Source organism: Elgaria multicarinata, chromosome 19, assembly GCF_023053635.1.
Source record: "Elgaria multicarinata webbii isolate HBS135686 ecotype San Diego chromosome 19, rElgMul1.1.pri, whole genome shotgun sequence".
Taxonomy (NCBI): domain Eukaryota; kingdom Metazoa; phylum Chordata; class Lepidosauria; order Squamata; family Anguidae; genus Elgaria; species Elgaria multicarinata.
Genome location: NC_086189.1, coordinates 18,265,391 through 18,288,611, shown reverse-complemented (window position 1 = coordinate 18,288,611; position 23,221 = coordinate 18,265,391). Strand labels below are relative to the sequence as shown.

The 23,221-nt window shown below is 47.2% G+C and overlaps 1 protein-coding gene across 13 annotated transcripts in view; it reads right to left on the bottom strand.

Moving 5' to 3' along the window:
* Positions 1–22,114, bottom strand: part of FNBP1 (formin binding protein 1) — an 84,510-nt gene extending 62,396 nt beyond the window's left edge. For all 13 annotated transcript variants that reach the window (XM_063144855.1, XM_063144853.1, XM_063144854.1 and 10 more), the window contains exon 1: positions 21,738–22,114. In XM_063144855.1, coding sequence (XP_063000925.1) covers positions 21,738–21,761 — 24 coding nt within the window. In that variant the 5' untranslated portion in view covers positions 21,762–22,114. The remainder of the gene's footprint in view (positions 1–21,737) is intronic.
* Between the last annotated feature and the right edge of the window lie 1,107 nt (positions 22,115–23,221).

The window sequence follows — 23,221 nt, the reverse complement described above, 5'->3', positions numbered from 1 at the left end:
GCGTTGGCTGCCTGTACGCTTCCGAGCCCAACTCAAGGTGCTGGTTTTAACTTATAAAGCCCTACATGGCTTGGGACCGCAGTACCTGATGGAACGCCTCTCCCGACATAAACCTACCCGTACACTGTGCACTACATCTAAGGTCCTCATCTGAGTGCCTACTCCGAGGGAAGCTTGGAGAATGGCAACCAGGGAGAGGGCCTTTTCAGTGGAAGCCCCTCAATTATGGAACGATCTCCCCGACGAGGCTCGCCTGGCGCCAACGTTGTTATCTTTTCGGCGCCAGGTCAAGACCTTTCTCTTCTCCCAGGCGTTTAACAGCATAAGCTGAGTTTTTTAACTGACCCCAGAATAGTTGTTTATAAATGGATATTTTCTGTTTTTGTTTGTATTTTATGATTTTTATGGTTTTAAATTTTGTATATTTCTTTTTAATGTTCATTGTTTTTAACTTTTGTAAAACGCCAGAGAGCTTCGGTGATGGGGCGGTATATAAATGTAAATAATAATAATAACGGAAACAAATAATAAACAAAGCTTATTGTATCCTGGAAGTGGAAGGAATAGCTGGCTAGAACAGCGTTCCCTGTAAGTATCCCGTGCAGGGTGTACAACCTTAGGCCCATGGGCGAAACCCACCTTGCCCTAGCGCCAACTCTGACTCCTGCCCACCAATCCTTTGGTGGGTTGCCCAGCTTCTGCACCATTCCCCCCCGTTCCAAACTGCGCTGGGGTTTGTATCAATAATTCCTTTGCATCCTGAGAACCTGCTTCTCTCTTCTTTTCCCCTGACTTGTTTGCTTTCACCTTTTTGGTTTTTCGTGCTTAGAAGTTAACTCGCACGCCACACCTGTGTGCTTGAGCCTTTCCTCGTATACGTGGCGCACCCCACAAAATGGAACCCAGATCTCAGGCAACAGGGGACGGTGGACATCCCCTTTCAGGAAAGGCACAAGTCCAAATGTCGGTGGTGAGTTAAAAAGGAACTGCTTAGTTTCACATGCCTAAACCGCTGCTCTCTCAGGTGGCTGACTACCTTTTTTTGAGAACGATTTGCGGGAACTGAAAACGAGGCATGATTCAAGTAGCAAGTATAAGTGGCACCCCAGAATGCCCCCGTGTTAAAATTTAGCATGTCAAGAATGTATAGAGCCAGTGTGGTGTAGTGGCTAAGGTGTTGGACTGGGAGCCTTGAGATCCGGGTTCTAGTCCCCACTTGGCCATGGAAACCCACTGGGTGACTTTGGGCCAGTCACAGACTCTCAGCCCAACCTACCTCACAGGGTTGTTGTTGTGAGGATAAAATGGAGCAGAGGAGGATTATGTACACTGCCTTGAGTTCATTGGAGGAGAAAAAGGCAGGATATAAATATGATGGTATTTCCTTTGTTTTAAGAACATAATCCTGATTGTGCAGAAGGCTGCCTTACAACACTACAAATAGCACAGTGTCTTCCTTTTGATTGGGTTGGACTGTATTCTCCCAAAGATTAGCAAAGAAAAAACACCTATTATGAAAATGATTCTGCCCACCTGGGGGGCAAATTTGGCCTTCTGGAGTTGTCTTCTTCCGTCCACGCCCATTCCCCCCACCTACCAATCATTTGGCAGCTTCCTGGCTTGTGTGCATTTCTCCCCCCCCCAATCATCATTCCATCACTTCCGTTCCATTTTGAGCAACGTGCCCCACGTCCGATCCCTTGGAGGAGTTAACCAATGAGGGCATAACTTTCTCGAGGGTGACGTTCAAAGGCAACCACGGTCAAACCCACAATCGGCAGCAAGCTCGCTTCAACGGGGAGAAGAAAAAGAAGGGGGGAGGAATCACAGACGTGAGCCAAATTGAAATAGCAGTTAAATCCCCCCAAAGTAAGTTTACACGCGCACTGAGGCTTTCGGTACGGTGTGATTTTACCACAATTGGAAACATATGTCAGAAAGGCCTGCCGCTTTCCAAGCAAAAGAAATCAGAAACGGAACTTGCTTATTCAAGCAGGCTTTCGGCGTATCAGAGGATCTATTGGGTTGGGATGCGGTTTTTATTCTGTTATTGTTGTGTTTCTAATTGTGTTTTAATGCATCCGTTTTATTATTTTTTTAATCAGGTTTTATTTATGATTGTAAGCTGCCTGGATCACCATTTTGCTTGGTAAAAAGGTAGGGGATGAAAGGAATGAATCCATAAATTATTTGGGCTGAGCCGCACCAAAAAAAAAAAAGGGTGTCCAGGATACAATGTGGTCTCAATCCTGATGGGTGTTCTATCTCGGGATGTCACGAGCAGCTGACTGGGCCCAGGACTCCAGTGGACCCCTCCCCCTGGTTCCCACTCTGGGACTCAGTTGGGCACCCGCAACAATCTTGCAAAATGCAGATAATAAAATATGCTGGGATAGAACAATTCATATGGACAAAGCAACACTTTGCAACCGACCAGACATAACAGTTATAGACAAAAAAGAAAAACATACATACTTCATTGACATAGCAATACCTAATGACAAAAATGAGGAAAGGAGAGATAGAGAAAATACATCACTGGCATTGGAATTTTTTAAAAAACTATGGCAACAGGAAAAAAAGTCACTAATTATCCCATTAGTCACATCAGTCACTGGCATCACATCCAAAAACTATACAGAAAACCTTCAGAAACTGGGCTTACCAAAATACATGCCCACCAACACCCAGAAAGCAGTCATAATTAAAACATGCTCAATTGTCAGGAAATTCCTGAATCAGTAAAAGACAGCATGACCTGGCAAAGGCCCTCATGTCTTTCTAGAAAAAACACCACGAGCGAGAAAAGAGATGATAATAATAATCAAATGGAAAGTCCCTCAAGTTGTAGGAATATGTTTTCCAGCAAAGGGTTACTGTAGAATTCCCTGCCTATGGAGGTCCGGCAGGCGCTAACTTTGTACTCCTTCCGGCGCCTCCTGAAAACATAATTATTCCAGGAAGCCTTTCCTTAATGTCCAGCCATGAGTCACTGCGTTTGCTTCTTTTAAAATCCGTTTTAATTGTTTTATTCTGTTTTTATTTTCATTTTATCTTGTACACCGCTCTGAAATTTTCAATGGGGAGCGGTATATAAATATTGTAAATAAATAAATAAATAAAAAAATGTGTGTGTGTGTGTGTGTGTGTGTGTGTTGTTAATGCATTTGGAAGAGTACGGTGTTCTTCTTCCTAAAGGAATCCAGAGTTTTGTGGATACCGCTGATTCACAGAAAGGCATTGTGCTTTGTCATAAAGAATGAGTAAAAAAATCCTTCCTGGCTCCACCTCTATGACTCAGGAGACCGGGAAGATTGCTGGCAACCGGCTGATCCCTGTGGAATTCAGCAAAGGAAGTCAACAACCTCAGCACATGTGTGAGGGCATCACTGCATTTTTCAAAGGACTCCAACGCCAAAATCTCACTCCATCTGGACAGCTGGCTGAGGGGGGGGTGTTCTTGGAATTCTAGCCCAGCACATCTGGAAGGCATCAGGTAAGGGAAGGCCAGCTTATACTTTTAGAGGAAAGTCAAACAAAGCCACAGCCCAAAAATGGCTTCAGCACCTTGGAGAGGTCCTTTAGAGTTCTGGCTGGGTTGGACTGAAACCCAGAGTGGATTCACAGCCCCACTGACGCTGGAGTCACCAGCCTCTGCTGAACCAATTCAAAATGGCTGCCCATGAAGTAATGTACTCCTTGGGGTCAAGCGCTTTCCCCTTCTGCTCTCCTCCAACCCGGCCGTCCTCCCCTCTCTTTCTCCATTGTGCCTGAGAGTCAGAGACAGGGAGTTTTTCCTTCTGTTTTGAACTAACCACAGTTACTTCTCATGTCTGAAGCAAGAACTGTGGTTCATGTTAACTATGGTTTCAGGAAACAAGCCAGGATCATAAACCACAGTTGCAAGTTGGCTTGTTTCCCTAAACTATAGTTAAAACTAACCACAGTTTGTCCAGGTTCAGTCATTACAAGTAACTGCGGTGAGTTGAAAACAACCGCGAAAGCTTTGCAATCGCTTCAGTGAGAGAGTGGAGGGTTGCGTTTGCAAGCACCGTGGCTCACTTATGTAACAATAAACCATGGTTTACATGTGAATCCAAACCACTGATGTTTTGTGCTGTTTTAGCATCCTTAGAAAAAGGATACAAAAGTCGAGCTGGTATAATAGCTTGAAACGTCGGATAGCATTCTGAATATGTCTACCAATTTAATTCCGATATCTCTATCTCCATGGGAGAAGTTACACCAGACTTCCCCAACCTGGGACCTCTAGAGGTTTTATTTCCATCATCCCTGAGCATGGTCTATGCTAACTGGGGCTGATGGGGGTTGTAGCGCAAAACATATGGATGGCGCCAGGCTGGGGAACACTGACCTACACTTTAGTATCTTTTCAAAACACAATTGCTGCTCTGGGAGCACATGCGATGAATGAAGTGCACAGGAATGTGGGTTTAAAAAGAAAGCGTGCTGTTATTTGCTGCTGCACAGCTGTGTAGGTGTGCAGTGAAAAATGCCGCAAAAATTAAATAAATCACAGACTTTCTGCCCGAAAATCCCATGAAAATCAGGGCCAGGAAAGAGCAGGAAAGAAAAGGAGAAGGAGGGGAAAGAAACGTAGATCCTACTGTGGGTGAGGAGAAAGAAAGAGCACAGAGTAGAAGAATCAGGGAAGAGAAAGATATGAGGAGTTCTGGTTCTTTCTTTTTCAAGAAAAATGTTGGCTAACTGCATGCACATCTTCAGTTGTGCAGGAATACTTTAAAGGTAAAATGTTTGATCACAGCTGCGCAGCTGTGTAAGTGCACAGCGAAAAATATCTGTACATCAAAAATCATGGATTTCCTGAAAGTCCCATCAGAATCCTTGCAAGTAAAAAGCAGGCAACAGGGGTGGGACGAAAAATACCAAAGAGGGCCCCACTGGAAGAAGTTATAATACCACCAGGTTGGAACGAACACATCTTTGTAGCACATGGGAATTGCAAGCACCGAGAAAAACACCATAAAAGTAGTTGTTGGAGAAATGGAATATGGAGGGAGAAATAATGATGGGGCAACAGGTTAGGAAAAGCATCGTGGAAGTGAGCCAGATGTTACCGTACAGGGATTAAATGCTAGTATTAATTGGCCCCAATGAATTTATCATGGTAAAACCAAGCAGAGTGTAGCAGGAGGTAGTTTTAATCCACAAAGTCACGTAGATTCCCAACTCGATTTTGAAAGAAATCTTCTATATTTGAAGAAGGGGCAGGGGGACACTGAAATAATAAAAAGGAAAGGGTTTGAACCAAAACAACCTTCTTGTTTCAATGGCCACGTGCTACTCCATATTGCTTTCTCGAAAGAAAAAGGAGTTGCTATCTCGTTTCCCACCCCCCCAGTTAACAATAGTCCCCCACAGATTTAAATGAATGCAAGGAGGTAGGTGGAAGAAAAAGGGGAAATATTTGCGTGGAACGCTGACCCAACAAAAGCAGACAAAGGCACTTGTTCAGCCTCAAACAGAAAAGACAGAGTGAATAATTTCGCTAGAACTGAAATAGCCATGAAATGACGCCGTGTTTTTGCAGGAGCTCCTCTTCCAAAGAGCTCTTTCGGCCTGCCCCAACTGGGTGTCCTTCAGATGTATTGGACTGCAAGTTCCATCATTCCCAGCTGGATTCTAAATCTAGAATCCTATCAGCTTATGCCTATAGCCCTGTTTCCGGCCCTATCCAGGCATTCGACTTCTGCGAATAAACAACGTGCGAAAAGAGACAGCCAAGACAGGCACCCTGACTCCACCCTGTCACCTTCCACAAGTTGGAGGTGTGATTTCTGCAAGCAGGGAGCCTTTTCTATGTGTGTCAGTGCTCATGAGATAATCAACCCTGATTTTCCAGGTTTCTGAGTAGGAACAAGAGAGAAATTCGCACATCTCCGAATTCGGCAGGGCAGTTCTCCAACCAAAAAACCCATGCAACAGGGCACGTATTAGGGCAAATCATGCTCAAAAATGCATTATATGATGAGAATTGCGTACTTTAGTCAGAAATTGCATTCAAAATGCATGTATTAGCAGAAATGTACCCCAAAATGCTTAGGGATTCTCATGCAAATTTGTAAAACAAAATTCGTCTCAATCTTCGGGACTACACTGAAGGCTGGAGGAATTCTCAATGTTTGAGACAAATCGAACTTTGAAGATTGAAAAAATGAGCAGCTGAAATGGACGGCGGCAGTGTGGTGTAGTGGTTAGAGTGTTGGACTGGGACATGGGAGATCCGGGTTCTAGTCAGCACTCAGCAGTGAAGCTCACTGGGTGGCTTTGAGCCAATCACTGATTCATGGCCTAACCTACCTCACAGGGTTGTTGTAAGCATAAAATGGACATGACGAGTCCATGTAAGTTGCCTTGGCTTCTTGGCAAAAGAAAAGATGGATGTTATAATCATCATCATCACCGTCATCATCATCATCATCATCATCACCACCATCATCATCATCATCTACAGCACACAGGGAGGCCCACAAGCCGAAAGTATCAGTGAAGAGTGGGTTGGATCTACTACGGTGGTCACTGTATTCCCCTTGCAAATTGATTTTGTTCAGAAGTAGACGATCTGAACAGGGTCCCTCCAAATGTCTAATTCCGACATTGATCCACCCTGCACAAATTGAACGTGGTTGAGGTCCCACCGAGTCCAGCCCACGCTTGAAAACTCTTCCTGTGAAATCAAAGGGATTTGTCCGTTCTCAACGTCGGCCAGGTCATGCCCCCAAGCGCCGCGTCGCCCCTTTCAAAAAGCCGTCCGCGAATGACTGCGATCCGCTGACAACTCAACACTTGGTTTGAAATTCCAGGGCTACCCAAGAGGTTTATTGATGCTCCCGTTTAATATTGATGTCGTCCTCTAAGCAGAGCGTTGCACAACCATTTGGCAAATGGAGAATTAATTTGCATCGAAGGGTAAGTAACTCTTCCAAGGCAGATCGTCAAGGGTATGGATCTCTCTCAGCATTAAGCTCCGGAAGACATCCGGGCATCGCTTGTAGAGAAACCTATCACTGTAGCACATGGATTTCAGTCCATGGGCCGCATTCCATCTTGGAGAAACTCTGGGGGTGGGGACACATGCCAGTGGTGGGCGGCGTCAAAGGCAAAAGGGCACGGGCAAAATACAAAAATAATACCAGCTTGGGACCCCCCCATGCCTGTGGTTCGATCCCTAGGGATTACAGTTCGAAAACCAAGGTCGTGTCCAACAAATCGAAACTGAAAATATTTCTATGCACTTAAAAGGAGACAACCCCCGAAAGGGACTAATCTGGGCATTGCCCCCCCCCCCCCCACAGTTAAAAGAAACGCTATTGTCTGCGCCGAGTCAAAATCAGATCTGGGTGAAATCGGCCGAAAAACAAATATTAACTCCAGATTAAGGTCAAACTTGGTTGGCTGATCCAGGAAGGCCAGATGGCACGCTTTGGCGTGTGGCATGAAAAAAAAAACCTACGACAAATCAAAGATAAGATACGAGTGATATTTTTCAAGCGATTAGGGAAGAGGCGTCAGAATCCGAATTTGCAAACTGCCCCATTAACAGACTAGGTTTTGTTTCCTTGTGAGTGTGCGGGGGGGGGGGGATGCATTGAAAAATGCCAGTAGTAGAAGATTGAGTCTTTGGAGAAAGCCACACGTTTGAAGACACTTGGTAACATGAATAGCTGTAGTGGAGAATCAGGTAGCAGAGGGGAGAGGTGCTTAACCCTTCCCCCCCATGGCTGATTCTTTCCTTTAAGCATCCCCTGCCCTTCAGCCATTTCTCTCCTTCCACCAGGATTACATCTGGGGGGTTTGGAGACAAGCCTGAAAAACGGCCCAGGGAGGCATTTGCCGGGAAGAATTGGCGGGTGCAGAAGGGTTAAGCACACACTTCTGGTTTGTTGCTGATTCTCCCCTGTGAGTGTCACAACTCTTTTACTTGGATCATGTGGAAAATGTGTAGTGAAGGCACATCTCCTCACACATGTACCTGACAGATTCAGGGGCTTCTCCTATAGGTGCCCCCACCATAGGAAGCTGGGGGGGGCTACAAGACAGAGGGCCTTCTCCGTGGTGGCACCTCGCTTATGAATAAATTCCCCAAAGAGATTCGGCTGGCACCTACATTGTTATCTTTTGGCGCCAGGCAAAACCTTTCTTTTCTCCCAGGCATTTTAAGAGTCCTAATTCTAGGTTATTATGGCTTGCTTTATCAATTCCTGTGCTTCTTGTTGTTTTGCACTATATTGCATTTTATCCTTTTAAGCATTTGCATATTTTATATTTTTAACTGTTAGATGCCATTTTAGTTTGTCAACTGTTTTCAGTCCACCTAGAGAACGTTAGTTATTGGGCAGATCAGAAATGTAATACATAAATGAACGGTTGGGAAATGTTTGGCTTGTACTATATAGTTCTGGTCTGAAAAAAACAAGAATATTCTACAAGATGCAGGCAAGTGGATATTAGAAATAGTATGTGGTGTAATATAAAGTAAATAGGACTGACTATGAGGGAACTAAAGTAGCCTTTTTTCTGAGTAAATAAAATAGGGGGGAAATAATAATTAGCTCAGGAGTCTCCAAATTTTATGGGTCGCTGGGCACATTTGGAATTTGAGGCTGTCATGGGCGCTCTCACAAAATGGCTGCCATGGGGGCGGGGCCTCCCCATTCACAAAATGGCTGCTGTGGTAGACATGGCCCATCACAAAACACTCATTTCCCAGAAGGCAAACTGGTGGGACTAACAGAAAAGTCACATTCCCATGAACCAAAGTACGAAGTAGAGGTGGGTTCTGAGCTTCAAAACACAAAACCTGTGCATCGCAGCATGTCAACCTCTATTTTTTAAAATATTATTTTTGAATATCTTAAATCAGTAGGAACAGGAAACCCACAGCCAAAAGCTCAATCCTAGGAGTGATTGTTCAAAAAGTCCATTGACTTCAACATTTAAAAAAAAATCTCTCCGAAAAGGTAGATTTCACACACCGTTATCCCATCTCTTTGAGTGTCCCCCAGTTCACACATTCCGACAAAACCAACCACATGTTCTATGAGAAGTGCTGAAAACCCCCACAGCAATTCATTTTAGACATCGCACCGATTCATCGGGGCCGATCTGGTTTCAACACAAATTAAAAAACCAAGACAAAGAGTCATACTTAGTTTGTATTTCCACAACCCGCTCAAGATTTTCTGCTAAAGAGGATTTCGCACAAAAGCATTCTTTGTTAGCTTACTGTTTCCCGAGCAAATCCTTAAACAACCCGGCCCCAACCGACACGAGCTGTCTGCAACACAAAGCAAGAGAGAAACGTTTTCTTGAGGTGGACGTGCCCAGAGAATATTAATAAACTATAATTCCGCACCAAGGTCTGTCCCACTTTGCACCAAGAAAAAGTTGGCAGAAATGACCTGAAGGAAGGAAAGTTGCATGGTTATTCTTTCTTATCCCGTGAACACGATTCTGCCACATTTTACTAATTTGCAGAATTTGTTCTGGTTTTGCAGACCAAGGGGAGAGGAACACCCCTCCAACGCTGGAAATCGTGGTCCGACTTCAGTTCGTTATGGGCAGACCAAGCATTTTCAAGTACCTTTTCGCAGTCACAGGGGCTAGAAACTTGAGCCAAACTGTGTGAGGTTACGTGAAACACATAACTCAGCACTGCAGGTTTATTTATTTCTATTTGTAAATGTGGATGGAGGGGCGGGAGATAATCAGGACTGAGCAAAGGGAGGGGTTCTTTGAACACTTTCTGTGCTGTGGTACTGATGGGGGGGAAAACCTTGCACCTGCAGGTAGTCACACAACTTCAACACGCCTCCACATACATGTAGAAACACATATAAATCCCCACCTCTAGTAAGCTGCCCTTTGGGAAAGACTCCATTTTAGCCGACATTTTTAGCCAACAGATGGATTATCGTTTCAGCGAATTGCTTGGGGGGGGGACATTCCAAAGGTGGGCGTGGCTAAAGGCAAAGGGGGAGGAGCCAAAATATCAACATCACTTTGTTTAAAGCTCTTACTGACAGCAAACTAAGCCTTAAGGGGAGGCATTTCAACCATTTAGAACCAGGAGGGAGGCCCCACATGTGAGCACCGGAAACCCGCCAAACAATCAGGGATTCGGAAAGGGGGCGTGGCCATCCGGCGAACACCGGAAGGCCGGATTTTGAACAAGGGAAGGCCGGGTTTTGGCCCTGAAGCTGAGCTTCCACATGCCTGAATTGCAAGGCGTTCATCTCTAAATAAATAATTATTCTCTTGAAACAGGGCTTTTCTCTCTGTGTTTGCTTACTACCTTGGGTTAACGTTGAGAGTTGTGCCACCAGTTTCTTTAGCCAGGAATTAATCACTAGGAAATTCCCCGCGGATTAGTCTTGATGTATTTAAATTACAATTCTCGGATTAATAGAAGCTAAGTTGTGGGGTTTTTGGGTGGGTGGGTGTGGGTTGAAGCAGGCTTATTTGGTGTCAGTTGTGTTGCAAGCTTTTTATGCCCATGGAGAGTAAGTCCCGGTGCTCCCCGCACATGGAAAACTAGTGCACCGGGTAGCCTGCTGTAGACTGGAATATTTCTTCCTGATGTTTTCATTTTCTGCTAACAGGGTGTTTTTTTCCAGGGTGGGGGGAATCTGTAGGGAGGAGGATTTGAACCCGGGATTCCCCAAACTGAAGCGGTAAAGTCCAGTTCCTGAATTTCCCTGGTGCGTGCTTCTAAATGTCACTGCTGATGGAACAAAATAGAGTTTCCTATTTGGGGGGTGGGCAGAGGCAAAGTAGAGGAAAAAAATTGTAAATACCTGCAGTGAAGGCTTTTGAGACCTCACAGGGTTTGCAAAGCTGGAATTCACTCCAGTCTGGCAGGTTTACATGTCTGACAGGTGTCAGAAGGGGGGAAAACGGGCGTTGGGCACCCCGACTGTGGAATTCCCTCCCCTTGGGGGCCCGACTGGTACCAGCACTGACTTCATTCCAGCACCAATTAAAGACGTGGCTTTTTAAACAAAGCCTTTGACGGCTAAATTCACCACGCCTGCACATTGTTTTAATTGTTTTAATTGGGTTTTACTGCTTTTAAATTCTATCCTGGTTTTAGCTTGATGAATGGTTTAATTTGTTTTTAGCTGGGTATATTTATAGTTTTATATTGTTGTGTAATTTTATCTGTACGTTGCCCTGAGATCCTAGTGATATAGGGCGGGATACAAACGTTTTAATAAATAAAAATAAATAATCAACGCTGACTGGTTCTCCTTTTTGTGGGGGGAAAACAGCCCGTCACATACCTGGAATCGAACTGAAAGCGAGGAACGCAACCTGTGATTTTCTGAAATGGGTCTGTCAGGCTGTTTCTTCCTTCATGACTTTTGGAAGTGAATTGAATTCAAACTTACTAAGATGTGGTCCATCTCTCTTTGATTTCCAGAAGTTCACCTCTGACAGTCTGTGTCTTTGTGTCACTTAGTTATATCATTGTAATATTTCTTGCGAACAGCTGAGGTGTTTTTTTTTTTTTAAAAAAATATTATCTTCAGTGGTATACGCATGTCACAAATAAATGAAGGAGAAAATTTGGGGTTCCCAGGAGTGAATTTTTATGTTCCTTTGGAAAATATTTAGTGGGTTCCCATCTTTCCATGGAATTTAGATAGCAACACTGGATCCAAAAGTTTGAACACCTGGTTATCACTAAACCTTTTTCATTTCAGCAGCCTACGTTTGGGAAGTCCTTTTGCCCGTGCACCAACGACAAGGATCAGGGACATCAACAGCACTGAAAGTAGAGATAACGCTGAGGCATGAACACCAGAAAACAGCGACAGTTTCCTTTCATAAGAATCCCCCTGAACAGAAAATGTCCTAGTAACTACCACTTCCTGCTTGCTCACTTCCCTTCAGTGAGCAAAGGGCGGAGGAGTTTTCCGAATCTAGCATGACTAATCAGGGGGCGATTTGAAGATGTAAAGGTAGCCCCCGTTGCTATCTGTTTTGACTCAGGTTAGTACGAGACCGCCTCCCCGAGAATAGCCACGTGTACAACGTTACGGAACAGCGGCTTCATCAACAGGGGACGCAAACTCAGCCTCCCTTGGCGGGGAATTCCGCAGACAGCTGTGCCTCCACCCATTTTGGACAGTGCCCCCCTTACTTCTGGTGTGTGGGCCCCCTTCCTCCCCACTAACCCCAGGGAGCACCAGGTGCCGCTGGGCAACCTTTCGTGGACAGCGGCAGCAGGTTCTGGCTCATTCCTTTCATTTTGCTGTACAATGACAGAAGATGCACTCCTTTCGCTTAAGCCATGAGCCAAGTCTTCCCACACACACGGTCTGGGATGTCTGCTGTTGTAATACACACGTTGGTAGTAGCTGTAGTACTACTGTAAAGGATCAGCTACAACTCACTCCTGAGGATGCTACGCTACCCCCAAAACACACAGAGATGCAAATGAACGGCCACGAAATACTAGCTCTACCAATGCCGGCTCCAGTTTCTGGAGGGGGCTTGAGACACCCACCATGGTCTCCATCCCTCATTGAGTCCACCTGCTCACCGCCATGGTCACCAGCTTCTCTTGCTGCTCCTCCTCCTCCTTGCTCCCACTTGCTTGCATAACAGACAAAGAGCCAGGGAGCAAGGAGGCCGCAGCATCTACTGCTCCTAGCTCTCACCACCTCTGTTGTCTCAGCGAGAGGGAGAGGCCGGTGGCAAGCAGGTGGCAATGGGGAAGAGGAGGAGCAACTCCAGGTGTTCTTCTCAGTGGGCCCCTGCTCTTGTGAAGGCCATCAGCACATGCCCATCCATGGCTACCATTGACACTGGTCCTGCACTTACAGAGCCCTCATGTACAGCTGGCATGAAGGGTCGGCACGATGGGGCACTTTCCTAAGGCCCACACCGCAGCAGGAGTCTGCTGACGCAATCACCCTGGACTTGCTCCACTTCACTCCCCTTCCTCCGTGAGTCCACCTTCTCACCACATTTGTCACCTGCTCCTGCTCTTCCTCATCCCGGCTCCTGCTTGCTTGCTGGAAAGGCAGAGGGAGCCAGGGGGCCGCGGTGTCTCCTGCTCCTCCTTTTCACCACCACCATTGTCTGGGCCGGAGCGAGAGCCACAGTGCTAGTTTCTAAGCATTTCTGGATTGCGCCTTCCGACAGCTGAAAACACATTTGTTTGCCCACCTCGTTCGAGCAAATCCGGCCTTCGGTTATGCAAATTCGCCAGAAATTTGTGCAAAGTGCACAAATCCTTCCAAAAATTGCGCAAAACACCTGGAAAATCCACAAACAGGCTTGACTCATTGCAGACGGAGTCAGGCACCTCCGTGGGAAACAGAACAAAGTCCGGGAAGGGGTCGAGCTGAGGAAAATGCATCAAATCCCATCCTACCAATGGATTTCTCCAGCGAGCGTGGTGGATTCCAGGGCTCAATTTCTCCCGCAGCAGCAGCAGGAGGGAAACAGCTCAAGGACGCTCCATCCGTGGGTTGTTTATCGTGATGTCCAAATCCGGGACTCTGGGTTTTGTGTGTGTGTGGGGGAGAGACAACCCGGAATTGGGAACCCACGGTTAAACGCCTTGAAAAATCCCAATGTGCTCCCTGACCCCAAACGGTTAGGGAGCCCGGTAATGACACAGGCATACAGAGGACATTTGAGGAAGAACCAGGCCCTCCATGCTGCAGTCGTAACTGGGCCACACAGAACACACATTTTGTTTCTTGAAACCAGGTTGGTTCAAGTGTTTCCCAGCCTGCTCTCTGTCTCTCTCTGTCTGTCTCTGTCTCTCTCTCTCTCTGCCTCTCTCTCCAGCTATAATAAAGAAATCAGTCTTTCCCCCCTCCCATCCTAACTTCCCGGTCATCCCACTGCCTGGCCGCTAACACACTTTCAAACCCAGCATTCCCCAGGGGTGGCAGCTTTCGGCAACCACAAATATATACGCAGCCGCCTCAGGCCTGTCATTACGAAGACAGGCTGGTGTTTTATTTCCCCAAAAGAGGCTAGTGCCGGCATTTCGGTGGGGGCGTGAAGAGTAGACCAAAGAGGTGAAGTTCAGTTCAATTTGCAATGCAAGCAGAGGGCCTGGTTTTCCCTCAGGTGAGGAAACTGGGTGGCAGGACTATACCACTCCAGGCTGAAGAGGGCTGAATGCTTCCCCACGCCTTACCCAAAGGTTCCTTGCAGGTAGAAAACCAGCAGGGAAAAGCTTAGGTTAGAAGCTTTTCTCCTGGCGTGCCGAACCTTCTACAGCCGGGGAAGTTTATTTATGAAATTTATTTAGAATATTTGCTTGTTTTTTGTCAGGAGTAAGATTTGGTTGTTTATGATTGTTTTCCTCTGAACTGTCATTGTATATCTATCCATTATATTTGCGTGCAATCCTATGCATGTTCAGACAGGAGAAAGTTTTACAATAGGGTGACCCTGTGAAAAGGAGGACTGGGCTCCTGTATCTTTAACAGTTGTATTGAAAAGGGAATTTCAACAGGTGCCATTTGTATATATGGAAAACCTGGTGAAATTTCCTCTTCATCACACTAGTTAAAGCTGCAGGAGCTATACTAGAGTGACCAGATTTAAAAGAGGGCAGGGCACCTGCAGCTTTAACAGGTGTGATGAAGAGGGAATTTCACCAGGTTCTCCATATATACAAATGACACCTGCTGAAATTCCCTTTTCAATACAACTGTTAAAGATACAGGAGCCCGGTCCTCCTTTTCATAGGGTCACCCTAGTATATCTGCCCTAGTAGGGCTGTAGAAAGTTGGCCTAAAGAACTACAAGTCACCTGGGCACATCCCAGACTTCAACTCCCATTGGTCCCAACTGGCATGGCCCATAGTCAGAAATCCTGAGAGTTGTAGTCCAAAACATCTGGAGGACACCAGGTTGAGACCATAAGATAGAGTCACCATACGAAAAGGAGCACAGGGTTCCTATATCTTTAACAGTTATATGGAAAGGGGAATTTCAACAGGTGCTGCATGCACAGAAATGACACCTGCTGAAATTCCTTTTTCTACACAACTGTTAAAGATACAGGAGTCTGTCCTCCTTTTCATAGTGTCACCCTATCCTACAATGACCAGCATGGCTGCCCGGGGAACGCTGGGAGTTGGAGACTTTTCCTCCCCTGTCTGAACACGCATAGGAATGTGCACTCAGCCAATAATGGGTTTACCTGTTTCAAGAGCAACAGAGTTGCGCACGGCTGATTTCCATGTGTAAATGCTGAAGAAACGAACCCTGGGAAACCCTCCCCCCACGTTAAGAATATTTCAATATAAAACAGATTTCAACAAAGGCTGTGGGAAGTTTGGCGGTAAACTGCTAAAGCAAGAAATTCAGAAATTATGTCCCTGATTCACAGCAATAAAAACATGGTTTTTGTGACTATTACAAAGCAAATAAAACCCCAGCAGCTTCAGAATTCCCAGCATTTGGCCATGCTTGAATTAGTTTTTCTGGAGCCAAACAGCTTTAAAAACATCTGCATTTATGTCTTATCTAAGAATACAGTAGTGTAAGGCTTATTACTCCATATCTACCAGACCGATTTGGCTCATTTTTGTTTTAAACTGAAGGTTGAGCAGAAACGTGCAGAGAACGTCAAAAGTTCGCAAAAGTTCAAAGCTCGAGCTTTAATGGCTATTCGTTTCCACTGCGCCGAACAGGTGACGGACAGCCCCGCTCAGCCAATCAGTGGGGCGCGAAGGTGGGGGGGGGAAGGAGACGGAGGTGGCCAATTGGCCAGTGCAAGAGAGGAGGCGGGGCTGCACCACATGCAAATTTCAGAAAGGGGATTCCCTATGCCTGAGTCACATTTGCATTCTTCATGGCAACATGGGCTTTACGCTCGTGTATTCAGAGAGAAAGAGAGATGTAAAAGTGGCACAACAGCCAGGCAACAGTGAATGCAGTTGTAGGTTAAAATATAGAAGAGTAACAATAGAGTAATTAGCTCCAAATATATTTCGAAATTACTGTTGCTCGTCTGTCTATCTTTCACACACACACACACACACACACACACACGTATTCAATGCTCCCTGCAGCAGAATGGACAACGTATTCCAAACAATAAATTTGCACACGTCTGCCCTGCAATTATCTTAAAAGGTTTTCATGAACCCGACAGGCGCCCACTAAAATATGATGCGCTTGCATTGTTTGGAGACCATCCCCTTCAAACGTGTCCGAGGCCTTGAAAATCTCAATAGATGTTGAACCTCTTTCAGCTCCCGACGGCCGAATTTCTGTTCAGAGAAGCTTTCGGGAACCACCTCCCAGGGGTGGGCGGGGCCAGAGGCAAAAGGGGGTGGGGCTAACATCTCCACCAAAAAAGACTGTCGTGTTTTAGCTCTTTCTAAGCCTTGGGAGAAGCATTTTGCCCCCATAGAAAGGGTGGGGGGAAACCAGGCAAAAGCCAGGAAACTGGCGATATAATCCAACCTGCTTTTTCTGCTTCTTCTTTTATGAACTGTTCAAAGTGTTCTCCCACGGGTTCAAATTGCAATACTTCCTGAGGGCTAGAAACTTGGTGTGCTGAAATCCTCACACAGAAGTACCTCAAGGGAACACACACCAAACCTTCAAACCGTACGTTGCTCTCAGCTGGTCTCCCAGGCCGTGCCCTTCACGCCTTCTCCATTCAGAGGAAAGGCCCCTGATGAGTTTTCGCTTGTAACAGCTGCTCAGTTTACCTCTCAGACGTGGCCAAATCCTGCCCATTTGAGAAGAGGGAGCAGGTGCTTGCCAAAGGATGGGTACCCTCAAAAATCGCTTTCCCCCCCACCTCCAGGTAGGTTGGACTATAAATTCCATCATCCCCAGCTGCTGGGGATAATGAGCATTGCAGTCCAGCACATACAGACAGCCCCAACTTGGGAAAGGTTGCTGGCAATGATCAAATCTCGACTTGACATGTGAAAAAGAAACTTGTTCTACAGCAGGTAAAACTTGCCCGCCTGCAAGCAGCGCCCTTTCTGAGTGACACTCACAACCGGTCCAGCCAAAAATAGGGAGTCCAGGCAACTGCTGCAGCGATTTCGCAGAGAAACAGGTTTTCCCTAAAAAACTCACGGTGCCTTTGATGGTCTCCCAGCTTTTGAGAAGTTTTTATCCCCATTATCAGCAGTTGAAACTAAGCTACCAGATACTGGTATTTCTTTAATTATTGGCTCTGCCCTGTTTTGCCTTTGGCCGGAACGCAGCCCTTCGAAATGGAAGGTGGACTATGGGCTAAAAGTGGTTTGACACCTCTGGACTAAGGGAGCCGTTAATTAGAAGCCTTTGAGCCAAATGTCTCTCCCCACTCCCCAGCAAAGAGCTACCAGATTCCTCCGTTCCCCAGGGGCTAAGCTAGAGGTTGAAGAAATATGGGAAAGGTAGCATCTCTCTTGCAACGGAACGCGCCCATTTGAAGGGGCAGGACACGAATCAGGAACGCTGAGCCGGCCTCTTGATGGTCCCCTGTCATTCCGAACTTGGATGGATGGATCTTCCCTAACCCTGTGGTCAATGACCCTGCAAGCGGTGGGGGATTAAATTGAGAAAAATTATCCCCCCTTCCCAAAAATATTTTATGGCTGGGGGCTTAACCTCTTTCAGCTCAAGGGCCAAATTCCATTTCGGAGAAGCCCTTGAGGGCCACATTTCATTGGTGGGCGGAGCCAAAGCCAGAAGTTTGGAGCCCCAAACACCAGCAAACACAAGCTGCCGTACATCAGCTAGGTCCTCCGGCCTTTTTTCCCACCCTCCTGCGCAAGGCGCTCTTGACTCAGCTCAGAGGCCCCCTGCCCCGAGCGCTAGACTTTCAAAACCACAACGGCGAGCTTCAAGGTTTACGCCCCTGCTGTTTCAAGGGGGGGTGTCGTTCCCAAAACTGGGTTGAGGGGCGAAGCGTCCCACCTGGCCTGGCCTCCGGCTGTTATGGCAAGAATCCACCTGCAGCCAAGCACATGCCGTTCCTTTCCCGCCCCGGATTTCTCTCGCAACGATCGGGCCGACAGAACAGCCATTACCGGCAATCAGACATGGCATCATCAGCTGATCTTTCGCTCCTTGTATTTAGCGTCCGCCACAGGAATCTCTGCACAGACAGACGACTTTGTAATTAGCTGTTTACCTAGAAAGCAGACTCTGAGCGTCTCCTTCCAAAAAGCCGGTTGAACCGACCGTACACCCAGCGTGGGGCCGTCGCATCTTCAGGCGAACGGAAACAGATCCTCGTACGCCGGAGGATGGCCAACATTCTGGAGATGCTGAGCGATTTCAGAATTCTAGTCACCCCTCAACGTAACTCCTCTCCTTCAACCAATGACAACTCTCGGCCTCCGGCCCTGGCCCACAAGCCTGAAATCCGACCGTCACACAATCCACTAATTTCATCCGTCCTCATCCGCCGCTAGCTCCGTTTCCTTTTGGCCGACCGTCTGGCCGAGGCAGAAACCTCACCCGGCGTTAATCCCCTATCATTAAAATAGTTTGTGTCTCCACAAATCCCAGTTCACTCGCCCAAAGGAACCCTTCATATGAGTTTGCTTCACAATCCGCCATCATAGGCGAAGAAATTTCGTGACGTTATGTGGTACAGAAGTATCAGGAGGGATCCAGGATCTGCCTTCCATGAGAGGAAGGGGATTGCCTTTAGAGGTAGGGCTCCGCTCTTGGGAGGTCCCTCCGCCCGAGTTTTAGGGATCTCCCATTCCTGCTTATGTTCTGCAGGGTGTCCTTCCTCTCTGCTTTGCATATTCAGGGGGATGGAGGAGCTACGGTGGAAAGGAACCGGAGGAGACGTCCACACCTGGCAGCACGGTTGATCCGGCATAAATCTGGATCCAACTCATTATAGATCATCTACTTTTTGTGTACAAGAGGACAACCAAACTGATCCAGGGGGCTGCAGGAAGTCCCCTGTGAGACAAAGCAATCACATTTGGGGCCTTTTGGGGGTGGCGGGGAACAACTAAGGGGAGACATGGCAGGGGTCTGTAAAATTATGCCAGGGGTTAAGAAATGGGATAGTATTTCTCCCCTCTCTCGTAACACTTTGTCCGATGGGAGATTCAGGATGGGCAAAAGGAATGATGGAATTACCTTCTACACAGTGTGGTGATGGCCACAGAATTAGGCAGCTTTCAAGAGGATTAAGCAGGCTCATGGTGGAAGTGAGACCTCTTAGTGGTTACTAGCTGTGACAGCCATCTACAACCAATGCTGGCTACAAGTTTTGGAGGGCCTTTGGTTGAGACACCCTCCATGGGCTCCTTCTCTGAGTGACTCTACTCAACACCAGGGCCCCCAGTCGCTCTTGCTCCTCCTCCTCCTCTTCCTCATCACTTCCTTGCTCGGCAGGCAGAGAGCCAGGGAGCAAGGAGGCCACAGCATCTGTTGCTCCTAGTTCTCACCACCGCTGTTGTCTCAGCGAGAGGGAGAGGCCGGCGAACAAGCAGGTTGCAATGGGGAAGAGGAGGAGCAACGCCAAGGGGATCTCTGCTGGGGCATGGGCCTTAACAACTCTGGAAACTGGATCCTTTAGGATGCATCAAAGCCGTGGTAAATGCCTCAATGCCAGCCATGTATGCAGCTTCCAGATTCAACAGAATATGCCTCTTAGTACCATTTGCAGGGGGACAACAGCGGGAGAGGGCTATTGCATCCACATTCTGCTTTCAGGCTTCCCAAGAGCCCAGCGTGGGAAACAGCCTGCAGGACGAGACAGAGCTCAGCCTTCCACAACCTGATGTCCTTGGAGATGCATTGGACTGCAACGCCCATCATCCCCAGCCCAAGGGAATTTTTTTTAAAAAAGATGCATTGCCTTTATATCTCGTCTTTCTTTCAAGGAGCTCAAGGCAGAGTCCTGGATCCTCCTCCCCCCGCCGCACTGTATCATCCCAACACCCTTGCGAGGTAGGCCAGGCAGGTAGAGAGACCAACCGGCCCAGCTGAGGTTCATGGCTGAGTAGCGATTCAGAACCTGGATCTTCCCAGTCCATTTTAAGGCATACAATAAGATTTGTTTTGACGGGAGGATAGAGGAGGAGCTGTTAGGTGCGATAGAATTATTGCTGTTTTATTCTGCGGCGTCAGTAGGTGTTAAGTTCTCCCCCCCACCCCAAGCAGGTAAATAAAAGCTGCACCTTTAGTTTCGTCACGCCCTCTCACCCAGGGTTTCCTTAAGCAAGGCCTCCATCCTATACACACTCACCTGGGAGGCAGTCCCATTCAACTCAATGGGACTTACATCCGAGGAGACATGCATAAGATGGCACTGTAAAAGCCTCTCACTTCCTGCACACCTCCCGGGAGCTGTGCTGCATTTCTCCTCCTTAACAACTCTGGAAACTGGATCCTTTAGGATGCATCAAAGCCGTGGTTTGGCTTTTCTGCCAAACCTCTGACAAAATGGAAGTGGGAGGGGGGGGGAGAGGAAAAGCATCAAAGCTTTGAAAGTGGATTTCTGCTCCGCCACCTTTTTTCTTTCCCCTTTCTTAAATCCTGCAAAAAGGGGGTGGGGGAAGGAGAACAGCTCACTTTGGGTTGTTTTCTAGCATTGACATGCTGGATGAGTAGCATGTGAATGTCGCGAAAGGGCTACGGTATGCGAAAAACAGAGGCGGGTGGTACCCCGCTGGAGAAGAGCTACGTGGATAAGACACCGAGATTTCGTTGGGGTGCTGATGAAGCCAGAGGCCAACGCAAGTCAGCCCTTGCATCTTTCTCTCTGCTTAGATCTCTAACTACATTTTTTTAAAAAAGATCTGTTTCTTTCTTTCCCTCTCTTGGCTGAAACCACCAGGATCCTTCTCCCAGAGAACATCCCCAAAGATGCTGAAACACAGTTGATTTCATCAGAGAGAGAGTGAGAGAGAGAGAGAATCTTTCACGCCTGTACATGCGTATCAATCCTTTTTCTCTCTCTCTTTCTCTCTCTCTCTGCTTCTCTTTTTCGTTTCTTTTTCCTCCACCCTGCCACAGAAGTCTGTGGCTAGCTGCAATGCAAAATACCTCCGGTTAATTTCCTTCCTCTGCGTTGAGAAAGACAATTTTTGAATCGGAAACTTAACGGCGCCTTGCCGCCCCCACCACCACCCCACTACACACACTCCAGACATCTCCACGGCCCCAAAGCCTCCAATGATAACGGTCCACATTTTGCGGGAGAAAAGGATGGATTATTGCGTAGCTCATGAAAGAGACGTGCAGTTGCTGGGTTCCCCCCATGACCCCTTTTCCATTCTCAATAACTACCTGAACATCTCTGGATTCATTTATTATTTTGAAAAAAGGAAGGAAAACAAAAAGAAAGAAAGAAATACCAGTGATGCTATATTGCAGAGAACACGCGGTGTCCTGGACCTTAATCCTGGAAACCGTTATTTCACTGGGAGGCAGAGAAAAAAAGCATGGACAGAAAGGAGGAGAGGGAAGAGAGATCAATTTGGGGAGGGTCAACTTTGTTGCACCATTTTTAAAAATCTTTTTACGCAGGTGGAATCCCTAACAGGGTAGACACCCCCCACCTCCTGAGCCCAGAAATAAGGCGACCGCTCTCTCCTCCCCTTGTTCAGCCATGCAGAAATAGCCCCCACCCACCCACAGACAGACACACACACGCTGCAAAAAAATAAATGGAAATTAAAAACAAAACCACGCTTCTCCGCTTTCTTTCCTCACACCCTCGGGTCACTTACCCACAACTCTTTCCCCCAGCTCATGGTTCCGGCAGATCCAGCCCGGGGCGGCCGAGGGGCTTGGTGGACGGGATTTTCAAGGGTCTGGGGTCCAGGCCCCCCTTTTCTGGCCCTGCCACCCCCAAAAAAAGGAAAGCACCCCTCCAAGACGGTTGCGAAAAAAGAGCATATGTTGGCCAAGACAGCAGCTTTTTAGCTTTTTTTGTGTGTTTTAATTCCACCTTCTGGATCTTGGGCCTCTTTTTTTGCTGGGTTTTTTTTGGGGGGGGTCGTCTCCTCCTCTCACCCCGACACCTTCTCTTGTGGCAATTGCTGCTACCTCCTCATTGCTTCCCTCCAGAGCAAAATGGCCAGAGCAGCAGGGACAAACAGCAGCAGCAGCATCTAGCAAGGAGGGCAGCCCTGGAGTACTGAGGGAGGGGAGAGGGCTTGACAGCTCCCCGGTGCTGCGCGCATGCGCCACCTGGAGGAGCATGGAAGGCGAGGGAGTGTGTAGAGAAAAGGGGGGGCTCTGTCCAGCACAGAGAATTTGCGCAAGCGCGAAGGAGGCCTCTGGGGCCCAGGGCTAAAGCGATGCAAAGCAGGGACAGCAGCAGAAGCCCATCAGGATGCTGCGATACAGAACGCAGCAGCCTCTTAGACATCAGCTTGCTTTGCAAAATAATAATAATAATTAAGCCCCCAATTTTGGAGCATTGCACACACACAGAGAGAGAGACACACCGGCCAAATGAACGTTTGCAGGCCGCCTGACGTGCCTCCAAAGCCATCTAGCCGGAGGCGAACAATTCAAGGACAGAATTGGATGGGGGATTATTAGTTTTCTGTCGAAACAGGCATCTCCCAGCATCCCCCGGCCAGCATTTTTAGATGTAGGAAGAGAGTCCTAGAATCAGAAAACCCTGCAAAACAAGAATGCTCAAAGCAGGATAGTCGGTAAAAGGTGCACGTTTTAGGATGCAGTCCTGGGCATGTTTAGATGTGGGGGGGAGTCCTAAAATGATAACACCCTGCAATAATGAAAAACATTCTAAACAGTACATACATCAAAAACTACACATTTTAGTGTGGGATCCTATGCATGTTCAGACAGAAGAAAGTCCTTTAACTCCTAGCATGTTTCAGCCAGCATGATGGGAGTTGGGGATAGGCTTTGAGACTTTGACCCTGTTCTGACAACATGCTAAACCACAGTGGTGAAGCATTTCAAGCTAAACATTATGGCTTATTTATTTATTTATTTATTTATTTATTTATTTATGCATTTATATCCTGTCTTTTTTCCTCCGAGGAACCCAAGGCGGTGTACATAATCCTCCTCCCCTCTCTCCATTTTTATCCTCACAACAACAACCCTGTGAGGTAGGCTGGGCTGAGATTCTGTGACTGGCCCCAAAGTCACCCTGTGGGCTTCCAAGGACTAGAAGCCGGATCTCAAGACTCCCAGTCCAACACTTTAGCCACTACGCCACACGGCTTGGCGT